The sequence below is a fragment of the Papaver somniferum genome, chromosome 2, assembly GCF_003573695.1.
Source record: "Papaver somniferum cultivar HN1 chromosome 2, ASM357369v1, whole genome shotgun sequence".
Lineage (NCBI taxonomy): Eukaryota > Viridiplantae > Streptophyta > Magnoliopsida > Ranunculales > Papaveraceae > Papaver > Papaver somniferum.
The window spans coordinates 200,366,783-200,379,657 of NC_039359.1; the positions used below are offsets into that span (position 1 = coordinate 200,366,783).

At 38.5% G+C, this 12,875-nt stretch overlaps 1 protein-coding gene and 1 non-coding gene across 2 annotated transcripts; both read left to right on the forward strand.

Moving 5' to 3' along the window:
• The first annotated feature begins 4,798 nt into the window (after nt 1-4,798).
• Nucleotides 4,799-10,139, forward strand: LOC113350213 (probable serine/threonine-protein phosphatase 2A regulatory subunit B'' subunit TON2). The gene is made up of 12 exons (XM_026594319.1): nt 4,799-5,149; nt 5,518-5,609; nt 5,806-5,868; nt 6,000-6,098; nt 6,274-6,432; nt 6,818-6,889; nt 7,019-7,151; nt 7,867-7,931; nt 8,612-8,687; nt 8,782-8,883; nt 9,004-9,196; nt 9,676-10,139. The coding sequence occupies exons 1-12, from the start codon at nt 5,011-5,013 to the stop codon at nt 9,911-9,913; spliced, it is 1,431 nt and encodes a 476-aa protein (XP_026450104.1). The 5' UTR covers nt 4,799-5,010; the 3' UTR covers nt 9,914-10,139.
• Nucleotides 9,289-9,404, forward strand: LOC113354874. Its single transcript, XR_003362077.1, has one exon. It is a non-coding gene; the product is annotated as a small nucleolar RNA snoR104 (small nucleolar RNA).
• Nucleotides 10,140-12,875: the final 2,736 nt, after the last annotated feature.

Below are 12,875 nucleotides of genomic sequence, written 5' to 3' on the forward strand. Positions count from 1 at the left end.
AACATCGCGCTAACAGCTGAGACGCATGCAAAGTTGTAATGTCAAGAAGAACAACGACACAATAGAATTGGCCGAAAATTCAATTCAAAATGTACTCATGAAACTTACTTCGATTCCTAAAATCTTATCTGGAACCGTCGTGTGACAGACCGGAAAATTAAAACCGGCGTGCTTGGGCGCGCATGCCATATCTTTACCGGTGTGCCACTTTGATGCTACTTACCGGGCCTTAAATTTATGCAAATGCACGTTCATTTGCCCTTACAAGCATATTCGTGGAGCATAATGTGGCTAACTTGGCTTCCATACCTTTTCAACTTACCCTTGTTATGGGAAGGGTTCATTTACCCTATGGCCGATGCACCTTACATGCATCACTGGCTTCCGAATCCATCGTAGGCACATAACATGCCTTGAACTTACACATAGGCCATTGCAGGCCTAATACCCCTTCTTCACTTAGATTAGGAATTGCTGAGAGAATGCACTTGTCTTGATGGGTCCAAGGGTGTATCAATCAGGATCATGCCGTACTTTCCTTAGGCTTATGCTAGCTCTGCTAACTTGCATACCGATGTGACTTACTTTTGAGGACATTCCCAATGCACCTTTGGTACATGCCTAAGTCGAACACCTTGATAGGAAGTATGAGCATCCAAGTAATGGAATGCAACTTGCCTCATCAAGTTTGGCCGAAAGCATCTCTTGCGTCGAGCTACCGAGCCAGATGATATGAGAGGCCAGTATGCCGCAATCATCTTACAATTAGATGATATGAGCGACAAAGTGCTGGACCGGAAATGTTGCAACTCATTGTGGCTTCCTACGTACCCTTTTATACTCTAAAGGGATCAAGCACAAACCATAGTTCATCCTCCAATGGATGGAAGCTTAAGAAAACTTGTTTGCTAGCCCGTGGTCAAACAATAATGGTAGTGGCCTAGTCTGTATAGGCCGTTCAGTCAAAATGTATCCAAGTGATGCATATTTGGTCCGCGGCATGGCATAATGATACCGATGCTTAATATGCTCCATTGGCAAGGCTACGCAGCTATAATGAATCCTAAGCATCATTTATAATTTTTCGGGTAAGCTATGAAGCTTACTTGGTGTATTCTCCTAATATGCACCTTAAACCAACTACCCTTCCCGATATATGTTATAAAAACATTTTTACAACTTTGATTAGGGGAGGAAAAATCGTTCACCAAGTCCCAATTTTACTATTCATGGCCGTTGTCATATATTTCTGAATAATAGGACCAAGATGGTTGTACATTCAGTTATGGCTCACAAGCCAGTTCCAATATCCGGCCATGATGGCTGAACATTTCCTGAGCCAGGCCAGTGAAGTCCCGTGATGGTTGTATTCCCGGCTTTGGCCCATATGCCACTCCAATATCCAGCCGTGATGGATGCACATTGGCAAAGCCAGCTTACTATAATCCAATGCAACATAGTGATGTGATATTGTCCCTAGGCCGATGACATGGTAATGTGCTATGTTAGCACTAATTTTACTCAAGGACATCTACCCAACTGGCCTAATGCATCGTTTGATGCGATATTGGTCTTTGGACAATATAACCACGCAACTTACCATTTTTTCTCACCGTATTGGCCTAGGCCAAAGTTTCCTTTACTACACAACAGAAGTTTTGGATGAAGCTTCATCCCAGGCCACAGAGCATCTTTTACCATGCGCCATGCTAAAAACACAGGCTATTACATCATTCACCCCTTTAAAGAATTTCGTCCCCGAAATTCAAAATAAAACTATTGCGGACAAACTCTTCGGTTTGGATTCCTTGGCAAAACTCCCATACCAGATTCTCAGAAATCACGCAAGGCTTCTTCAGTTTGTCATGGAACATCAATCAGGACATTCTGAGCAAACGTCTCATACCACATACTTAGGAATTCAAAAAGTGTCCACAACGTTACCAAGAATCTCAATTGGCCAATTGCCAAAAGGATATCTCAACAAGGTATCTTGAATGCGCATCCCAATGTACATACTCAAGGGTCCCTAAAGTTCACAAAGTTGGTGCAAATAATTTGTAGTATTGTGTGGAACAAGATCTAATTACCCACCGTCCCTGACAGTCATCCAGGTTGTCACTCGTAAGTGGGATGCTAGCCGGCCCAACAACGCACACTGTTGACCAGTTTCCAACGTGTGAGGGTGATCAGTCCTATTGTATGCCTACCGTTCCGAACAGTCTTCCATACATCCACTCGTAAGGGGGTGCCACTTAGGCCAGGCAATCTCACGATACTTCAACAAGCTCAACTAACTGGCCTGGCAGTTACTAACTCTTTTCTGCGCAAAAGTTGGCCTACTCTCCAACTTTATTTCTTTTGAAGGAAAAATACTCTTTGACGAGTCTACTCCATGCAGTCCATAGAGTTATCTCAGAACTTTCTCTGATACCAACTGTGACAGATCGAAAAATTATGCCTCGCGCGCCTGGACGCGCAAGCCATAACTTCCCCGGTGCGCCATTCTGATGATACTTACCGGCCTTAAATACATGCAAATGCACGTTCATTTTCCCTTACAAGCATGATCGTGGAGCATGATGCAGCTAACTTGGCTCCCACACCTTTCCAACTTACCCTTGTTTAGCGAAGGGTTTAAAGCCTTGAAGGCTATGGCCGATGCACCTTACATGCATCACTGACTTCCGAGTCCACTGTAGGCTTAGAACATGCCTTGAACTTGCGCATATGCTATTGCAGGACAAATACCCCTTCGTCACTTAGCTTAGGCATCGTTGAGAGAATGCACTTGTCTTTCTGGTGCGAATGGTGCATCAACCAGTCTCATGCCATACTTTCCTTAGGCTTATGCAAGCTCCACTAACTTGCATATCGGTGTAGCTTACTTTCGAGGCTATGCCCAATGCTCCATTGCTACATGCCTAATTCGAATGCCTTGATAGGAAGTATGAGCATCCAAGTAATGGAATGCAAATTGCCTCATCAAGTTTGTCCATAATAATCTCTTGCATCGATCTACCGAGACAGATGATATGAGAGGCCAATATGCCGCAATCATCTCACAATTAGTTGATATGAGCGAAAAAGTGCTGGACCAGCAATGCTGCAACTCATTGCATCTGCCTACGTATCCTTCCCCACTATAAAGGGATCAAGCACAGACCGTAGTACATCCTCGAAGGGACAGAAGCTTAAGCCAGCTCATTTGCAAGGCCGTGGACGCAATAATGGTCATGACCTAGTCCGTGTAGGTCGTTCAGTCAAAATGCATCCAAGTGATGCATGTTTGATCCGCAACATGGTATAATGATGTCCATTCTTAACACTCCCCATTGGCAAGGCTACACAGCTATAAATGAAGCCTAAACATCATTTATACTCTTTCGGCTAAGTTATGAAGCTTACTTGGTACATGGTCTACATATGCATCTTCAACCAACTACCCCTCCATTTATGTGTGTTTAAAGACATTTTTACAACTTTGATTAGGGGAGGAAAATCATTTACCAAGTCCCACTTTTACTATTCATGGTCATTGCCATATATTTCTGAATAACCGACCAAGATGGCTTTGCATTCAGTTCTGTCTCAGAAGCCAGTTATAATGTCCGGCCATGATGGCTGAACATTTCCTAAGCCAGGTCCAGTGAAGGGCCGCAATGGATGTATTCCCGGCTTTGGCCCATATGCCACTCCAATGTCCAGCCGTGATGGATGCACATTGGCAAGGCTAGCCTGCTCGTGATGGATGCACATTGGCAAGGCTAGCCTGCTCTGTCCTGATGCAACATAGTGACCCCTAGGCCAATGACATGGTAATGTGCTGTGTTAGCACTAACTTTACTCAAGACCATCTATCCTACTGGCCTAATGCATCATTTGATGCGATGTCATTTTTCTCATCGTATTGGCCTAGGTCAAAGTTTCCTTTACTACGCAACGGAAGCTTTGGATGAAGCTTCATCCCATATCATAGAGCATCTTTTAGCATACGCCATGCTAAAAACACGAGGTGTTATAATCATGATATATAGCAGAATTATTGGTGAAATTAAACACATAATACGCCAAATACCTCAATACATTATCCACTACCACTACGACCTACGAGGAAGGAAATCATGTCGTGGATGGCCTGGCAACTATGCAGTGGATGAAAGTCAAACGGGAACTTTCTCCGTAACCTTCGGGGACCATTCGCTCCATTCTTTCTTAATCAAATTGTAATAATGATACTTTGAATATTATACCCTCGTGTAATAACTCACTAGTTTAAGCAATTCCAATGGGACTGTCAGATTTTAATCATTTATCTGTCCACGTGAACAGACAAACGTGATTTCTCACAGTATTTAATAGGAAAATTTAACTAGCAGATCCACTTATTTTTGCAAACACATATTTCTTTTAACTATTGGGACCTGTATTTTATAAAAAATATTTTTATAATATCAACCGAATTCGGTTTATTAAAAAAATCTTATAAAAATTTAAAATATATATAACTTAACCGACTTTCAATTTTTTTTTTCTTTTGCTTCGTAATATTTGTGTCGTCTTAAATTGAGACGACGTGCTCAAGTTAAATCAGAGCTCGTCTCATGTTGAGTTGATCGACTCAGATTGAGACGGATTTAGGGTTTGTGGATCCATTATATTTGTTCGTCAGTCCCACTAAATGTAGAATGCGCAAACCGGTTTGTTGGCCTATCCCAGAGTTGCTCTCAGTGCTCAAAGAAAAAAAAATGGAATCGGAACTCACTTGAGTCATTCGACTAGCTGCGACTCAGCAATAAACAATTTCTACCACTACTGCTACCCCTGCTAGTTACGAAACCGGATCTGAAGTATTAGCCTCTTCTTCTCCCACCAAATTTCCTCCAGAGCCATGAAAACAAAATCATAAGAAAATTAGGGTCTAGAATTTGTGCATTTGTTCATAACCAGTTCTTTTCTTTTCTCTGAACCCTGTAAGCAAATCCTCCTCATCATCTGTAGAGGGTGATAATGTATAGTGGTTCAAGCGACGGAGAGGGTCATGAAGTAACTCATAGAAGGATACCACCTGCATCTTCTATGCCATGGGTACGAAACCTACGTAGATTCATTGGATCTGGTGCTGGACTTGGTTCTGAAGCTTTAATGGGTTAGTATCTTTCCCCTCGCCCAATTTCTGATCTTTGTAAACTTTTGTAAATAAAATGTGGGTTCTGAATTGCTAGGTTTTGATTGATTTCTGCTGGTTGTGCCGAGGATTTTAAGAGTGTGGGATTTTCAGTGTTAACTGTGAGTTTAGGTTTAAATGGAGTTCTGAAAGTAGAAGTTAGGTTTAGTGTGCCCTGAGCTGATGATAGGCGTTAAGGAAATTGTTGTGAACGAACTGTAGGATAATTACAGAAGTAGTTTTGTTTACCAGTAAGACCTTGCTAATTTTTGAAGTTTATGTATTGGAGTGAAGTGTATGTTTTTATCATGTTGTAGTTGGACTCTGGATTAATGATTTTCACTCTGCAGAGCTTGAAACTAAGAGAATTTTGCTGGAGATATTTAAAGATAAGCAACAGAAGAATGCTGAAGCTGGCACGATTCCGAGTTTTTACAGAAAGGCATGGGCTCAAAGTTGTGTTTGTTTTGGTGGTTGGCTCTTTTATCTTTTTTACATAATAGAAGATTTTAACCTAGAAAATTACAGACTTTGAATTCTGTGTATAATCCCATGTTTAAAACCCCTCCATCTGTGATAACTCAGTTTAATATGTATTGGTTTTTTTATATTCTTTTTACTGGTTTTCTTTGGCACAGAAACCTGAAGAAGGCTCTATCAGTAGTAGGGTTCAACGGTTGGCAAAGTACCGTTTCTTAAAGGTATTATTTGCCTGCCCTGCTGGTTCTGATTGGTGTTTACAGCCCAACTCTTAGCTGACTTGCTTTTATCGTTTAATGTAGTTTGATATGGTTTGAGGAACTGATTCAGGTTTATGACTTCAATTATGCAGAAGCAATCAGATCTCCTACTAAATGCTGACGATCTAGATGCTATGTGGGTATGCTTGAGAGAAAATTGTGTGATAGATGATGCTACTGGTGCTGAAAAGGTATAGTCACTTCTGTTAAGTCTTCTTCTCTTATTTGTTTCTTCATGTGCATAACTTTTTTCATGCTGTAGTTTTTGTAATAGTCAAAGCTAAGTTAGAACTCTGCTCTCATAGCTAATACTATAAAATTTTGGTTATACAACTTACATGGTGTAATTGCCTACTTGTTTGTCAGATGAATTATGAAGATTTCTGCCACATTGCATCAGTCTGTTCTGAGCAAATAGGACCGAAATGTCGACGTTTTTTCAGCCCATCAAATTTTATGAAATTCGAGAAAGATGAGTCTGGAAGAATTGCCATCTTACCCTTTTACCTATATGTCATGCGCACGGTGAGTTTGCTATTTATTTTCTGGAATTGCTCGTAGTTTTCACTAACCATCTTTCTTGCGGGAACAAAATGTCAAAAACAATAACTTGTATATTAGAGGGAAAAGTATAAGCCATGTTCATGGTGTATTTTATGGTGACAGCTTAAACCTTTGATACAAAAATTCTTCACCATCCACTTCATCGTATTTATAATAATTAAATTCTATGAGATAAAAACCAACTGAAGAAACTGTATATTGTGATTAACTGAACAACGAAAAGAAAAACCTTCTTCCAGTTTATTTGGATACTTTTTTGAATATCCTTGTAGGTTCACGTATTTGTTCAGTAGAATTTCATGTGTCACCACTAAGTAGTAATTACTAACAACTCCTTCTCATTCAGGTTTCACTTACTCAAGCTAGAATCGACATGAGTGAGTTGGACGAGGATTCTGATGGTTTTCTACAATCTACGGTGTGCTTTGCTTTCCTTTGCCTTTCTTTTTCCTTCTTCTGAACCTGTGGTACTTTCAAAAGCTACAATTACTTCTTTCTGGTTAGGTGCTCTTTGTATACTATGCTTAATACCTCTTTGTGTCTCCAGGAAATGGAGTCATACATTAGAGGCCTTATTCCTAATCTTGCACAACTACGTGAGATGCCAGATTCTTTTGTTAATATGTATTGCCGTATAGCTGCACAGAAATTCTTTTTCTTCTGTGATCCACATAGAAGAGGTTGGTTCTCGTGTCTCAGTAACAATATGCAATGGCTACTTTTATTCTGTATTTCGTATCCTAATATTTTCATAGTGTGGGATCACTTGGATAAAAACATTTTGTTACATTTATCTTCGTTCATTTTTGTATTTCCCTAAGGAATCTTTCATTAGTGCCTTAGTGCTGTAAAAATGGGGGGAAATCTTAAAGTGATGTATCCCGTCACTCTATGGACACGCTAGTTTACTTATTGATGGACCAAATTCCCAGGCAATCGTGAAATTCTATTTATATACATGCATTTAGATGGCATTGATGAATTTAAAAACTTACATAAAATATGATGCAAATGCACTGGCAATGGTTTCTAATCTTAGAGTTGGGTCACCTCAACAGATGACAGAAGAAGAATGGGGGTGTTCTTCTAATGTCACAATTGCCATAAGGACTGATGACAACTTGACAACACTTATGAGAATGAATCATATTTTCATTAAATCTGGTTCACCGGAGCTGGTTGGTAGCTTTAAAAGCGTGATTCATTAAATAATAACAAAATTTAAAACTACACAATCTGTTTAACTGGAGATTTCTCATCTCCTGTTCAGAGTGAATTTATCACTATTAAATTGTCCCTTGTTATATCATTTCTGTTTAATCTCTTTACAATTATCTTTTTAGATCCATCAGACATTTGATTATTGAATTTATAATATGTTTTTGTTGTTGGCAGGTAAAGCTTGCATAAAGAAGGTGCTGCTTAGTAACTGCCTCCAGGAACTCATGGAACTGCACCAGGTAGTTTCTTACTGAAAATTTGGTCTTTTATTGTGTTCTTGCATGTTGTTACCTGCAGGTAGCTTGGGACACAATTTGTACTGTTTAGGATACAGTTTTGTTTTAGGTGTGGAGGTTTTTACATGCATCATCTACAAATCATATACTACTTTTCATCTATATAAGTCTTTTTTTCTTAGAGTTGAATTCTTGGGGAGTGATTGAAAATATTCTATCAGTTTTCTGCATGACGTTCACCTTCTGTTTTTTGTTCTATACCTTCTGTTTTCTTTTAGGGATTGATCTGAATGAGGTTGAATGCTTACGGGGTATGAATTCCTTCTTTTGGTATTGATTAATTAACTTGTTGAGTAAACAAACAACAACGGATGGTTGCTCTATATTAATAAACCTTGACTTGAGTTGGCACTAAAAGAATGAAAGTGAACACGCCTCTCTCCCGCATGCACATTGCTCCCAGAAGCGTAAATAGGCAGGTCATAGGTGGTTGCAGTAGTTATTCTTCTTTCCCACCATTATTCCGAGCTGCCACCATTGAGTAATTTCAGATTCAAATCTTCAAGCATAGGAAATATTTTGTTTGAGAACGACATTTTTTATTGCATTTCATTGCCTGAGTAATTGCTTCACAATTTTGGATCTGTCCCTCTGTTTTTAACCCCACATTCTTTTAAAATTAGGATCCTGAGGAAGAAGTAACTGATACCGAACAAGCTGAGAATTGGTTCTCTTTGACATCCGCTCAGCGGATCTGTGGTGTGTATTGGGGTTCTTATATAATTTTCTGTTGTTCTCGACTTCTTTCTCTTTATATCCATATTAAAGTTTATTCTTGATCTCTACGTTGCAGATATGTTCCTTGCCTTAGATAAAGATTCAAATGGAAACTTAAGCAAGTATGAGCTTCGGGAATATGCAGATGGGACGCTGACAGAAATTTTCATCGAGCGGGGTATAAACTAAGACTTGTTACTAATAATGTAGAATCGTGTAACTGTAGCTTGATTGATCCAGTTAGCTCAATATTCCCTTGGTTTTCTCTTTACGTATTCTATGTTCTCTTATTTTTAAGCATTTGATGAGCACGTGAGACGTGGAAAAGGTGGAGGTAAAAATTTGCGAGAGATGGATTTTGACAGCTTTCTTGACTTTGTTTTGGCCCTGGAAAACAAAGATTCTCCTGAAGGATTAACATACTTGTTTAAGTGTCTTGATCTTCACGGAAGAGGATTTCTCACCACAGCTGATATTCACACACTTTTCAGGTAAATTTTTCATTCAGGCATGCGATTAAGTTTTCATTATTAAAGAGTTCTATTTTTTTTTGTTAATTAAAGTCGAATATGGAAGAAAAGAAGGGGTGCATCAGAAAACGATGTTACTCGATACAAACTTCCTACAAAAAGAATCTGTAATTTCCTGCTTGCTGATCTGGAAGCAAGTTCTGCAAGTCTCAAATTACCGAACATTTCAAATGGATTTTCAAAATCGAAGAATTTTTCTCTCCATCCCTTTTCATAAGCGAATATTATGTATGCACAAATTTCGTTCAAGTGGAAGATAAGTAGAGGTTCATCAAAAATTGATGCTACCTGATAGTCTCCCAATATGAAAATTGGTCATTTACGATAGTTTGTCTAGAAACAAGCGGTTCGAGTCGTAGACTACCAAACACTTTGCTGTTGATTAGTGTTATTTCTGATTAACTAGTGGGGTGTTGTGATCTTCTGTTGTTTAATAACAGAGACGTACATCAGAAATGGATAGAGGGAGGTAACTATGAATTATGCATTGAGGACGTAAGGGATGAAATTTGGGACATGGTAAAACCAGCTGATCCGTTGAGGATAACATTAGCTGATCTCCTTAATTGTAAGCAAGGTGGAACTGTTGCCAGTATGCTTATAGATGTGCGCGGCTTTTGGGCCCATGACAACAGAGAAAATCTACTCCAAGAAGAGGAGGAACCTGAAGAAGAATGATTGCAACAAAAGAAAGAAATGATGTATTTAAGCATTTGTATTTCTCCGAGTGTTTAAACTTGATAGGAAACTTGCATCCTAATTCTAGTATTTTTAGCCTAACAATAAGTTTGTACGGATGAACTAATATGTAATCGGTCATTATACGATCAATATGTGATGTGATCACAACTCCTTGTGATGTTCGTGTCTCGGGTAAATGCATTGATTTCAATTATGTGTGCAAGATTATGTTTTTTGAAGAATAAGAGACATTATCTTTTAGTATATGGATGAGGATGAACATGAACAAGAGACGTTATTTTTTTTTTCTGGTAGTAGAGTATATTAAGAAAGCTGACAATGGATGTTGAAGCAGTTGATGGTGGCTGAAAAGACACTGAGGTTCAGAGTATGGAAGTTGGTTTCCCTGATGGAGTAAGAGTGATCGTGTGAGCAACTCAAAGAACAGTGAGACTGTTAGTTTTGTGTTGCATCAGGTAGAAATATTGGATGGATAGAAGGTAGCGAGTTTGTGGGAGCTATATCTCATTTTCTGCCTAAGAATGGTGGTACGGCTACCACTGCTTTGAGTGTAAAAGGTATTGATAAGAAAGCTGCTAAGGTTAAGAAGCCTAACCCCTAAAATGTTTAACATGATTAAGGGACTTAATTGACCCTTTAAACAGGAGGTTCGATAATAGGTTGTGATGACGTGGAAACTCATGTGCATGATAGTAATAACTAATAAGTGTTGAATTAGAAATAATATTTGTTCTTCTTGGCGGTTTGTAGATAACTATTCTATGGTGGTTTGGGTGGGATTTGGATGGGATGAGATCCTGAAATCATGAAGGTTCAGGTTATCCATTGTTCTTCTCAAACTCTTTTCTTACATATTGTGACTTATCAGAATAAAGCTTTTCTTGCTACTTTTGTTTATGACAGTAGTGGTTAATGATTTTATTCAAAGTAGACATTTGTGGAATGAAATAAAGGCTTTTGCTAGTTATAATATTGGGTTATTTGGTTTTTGGTACTTACTTTTTGACCTAAACCTGTATTTGGTCTACCATTTATCCAAGCTCAACGTTGACTCAGTTATATGGTGACGTGTCTAAATTTTGACTTAAATTAATTTTCTGTGGTCTCTTAAATTATTAGTATTCACAACCAGGGTCCCCAAAATGATAACACTTTTTCCGCCTCCGTGGCTAATCTTTTTCTTCCTTTCTTCTTCTTCTTCTTCTTCTTCTTCTTCTTCTTCTTCTCATTCTTTTCTTTTCCTGTTGCGTGGATGAAACACATGAAACTGTAACGGATCAAACGAAGAAGTTGAAAGTAGAGTTAATTTGAGCGAATCAACTAGTGAAGCTGCGTAGACGTTATTCTCTGTAAATTACAAAGGAGATGTTTCTACTGCGAAATTGATCAATTGGTTGATGTTTAGATACGAAATTGATCAATTGGTTGAATTTAGATACGAAATTGATCAAATTTGAGATGGGTTTCTTTCTTAATTGAGGTATGGATGGTTATATAGGATTTAATTTTAGATTCTTAAGCAAATCATTCAAAGGTCCATACCATTTCAGACAAGCTAGGTATAAATTTATGAGACAAGATTCAACTCATATCGTGAAGGAGAAGATGGAAGAGGTTAATAGTGAGGCTAGAACGATTCAGGAAGTTGGGTTGTGGTTCACTCGAGAAATCAGTGGATGGATTTGCAATTTTCCGAGAAGAACAGGAAGATGATTATCAGCTGATGATGATGAGTGATTAACAAATCTGGTGCTGCTACTGTATTTGAGATGGAAGAAAGGGGATTTGATGTTGCAGAAAGATTGGGTTTCTCTAAGAGTCTGAATTGGACCTTGTGACAATCACTGGAGATGTTACAAAGATGTGTCAGTTATGGTTCGATGTTATATGAGAATATTCGAGAGATTGATGGAGGTTTTGGAGAATCTGATTGTTGTATGGGTAATTGCTGGTAATTGGGTTTGGGGTTTTCCGTATGAGTCTCAGAGAAGGATTAGGAGAAGAAATTCACTGGGAATTGATGCTTAGATACGAAAATTATTATTGATGTTGAACTAAGATACTGTGAATTGATATGGGTTTGCTGGTCAGCCTTGGGTTCTTGTGATTGTGTTCAAGAGAAAATAAGACCTGAAATTGAAGCTGAGATGGACATGGAATTATTGGTTTGAGCTGTATACAGTTTTGGGTATAGTACCATTGAGAAGTCAGGGAAAGAAATAGCTTGATGTGATTGAGTCATTGACAATGAATAATTGGTGATTGAGAATTTATTTTGAGTTTTTTTTGAATGCTTTGGACAGTGGGTTTGTCTCTAAAATTGCATGGATTAAACAGTAATCTGTTAATGGTCACATGAACTTCATCATGTTAATGGTCGTTTGATCTGTTACAATTGAAGGGTGATTTGGAGGTTGGGGTGGAATAAGAAAATAAGTTATAATTCTAGGGGCAGGTCACCATATAACCGAGTCAACACGGGTCGACGTTGGTCTTTAGACCAAATGCAAAGCCTGGATAAATGTTGGACCAAACCCAGGTTTAGGTCAAAAAGTAAGTACCAAAAACCAAATAACTCTATAATATTAATAACAGACTCTAGGTTTGTTGGGTGATTTTAACTTTTTTATTAAGAAATGGTGATAGAGTGGATGGGGCTCAGGTTGTTCCTTCACACTATTAAGAATTTTGGGAATGCACTCAAAATGCTCATATTTTTGATTTAAGATATAGTGGTAGTTTCTTTACTTGGAGTAACAAGCAAGAGAAAGAGAACATGATAACTTCAAAGACTGATCAGATTCTTGTTAATCTGCACAGGTTCGAGATGTTCGATGACTCTGGTGCTGAATTTCTGTCGCCTGGGATTTTTGATCACATCCCTGAGATTGTGAGTGTATTTGAAGGTAGATATCATGGCCCCTCTCCTTATAGATTC

What these genes read in the sequence shown, in the direction of transcription:
- LOC113350213 (XM_026594319.1), top strand. Translation starts at nt 5,011, where the DNA reads ATGTATAGTGGTTCAAGCGACGGAGAGGGTCATGAAGTAACTCATAGA. An exon ending in TGGTTCTGAAGCTTTAATGG is followed by an intron (nt 5,150 to 5,517) that starts GTTAGTATCTTT and finishes TTCACTCTGCAG; the next exon opens with AGCTTGAAACTAAGAGAATT. An exon ending in ACCTATATGTCATGCGCACG is followed by an intron (nt 6,433 to 6,817) that starts GTGAGTTTGCTA and finishes CTTCTCATTCAG; the next exon opens with GTTTCACTTACTCAAGCTAG.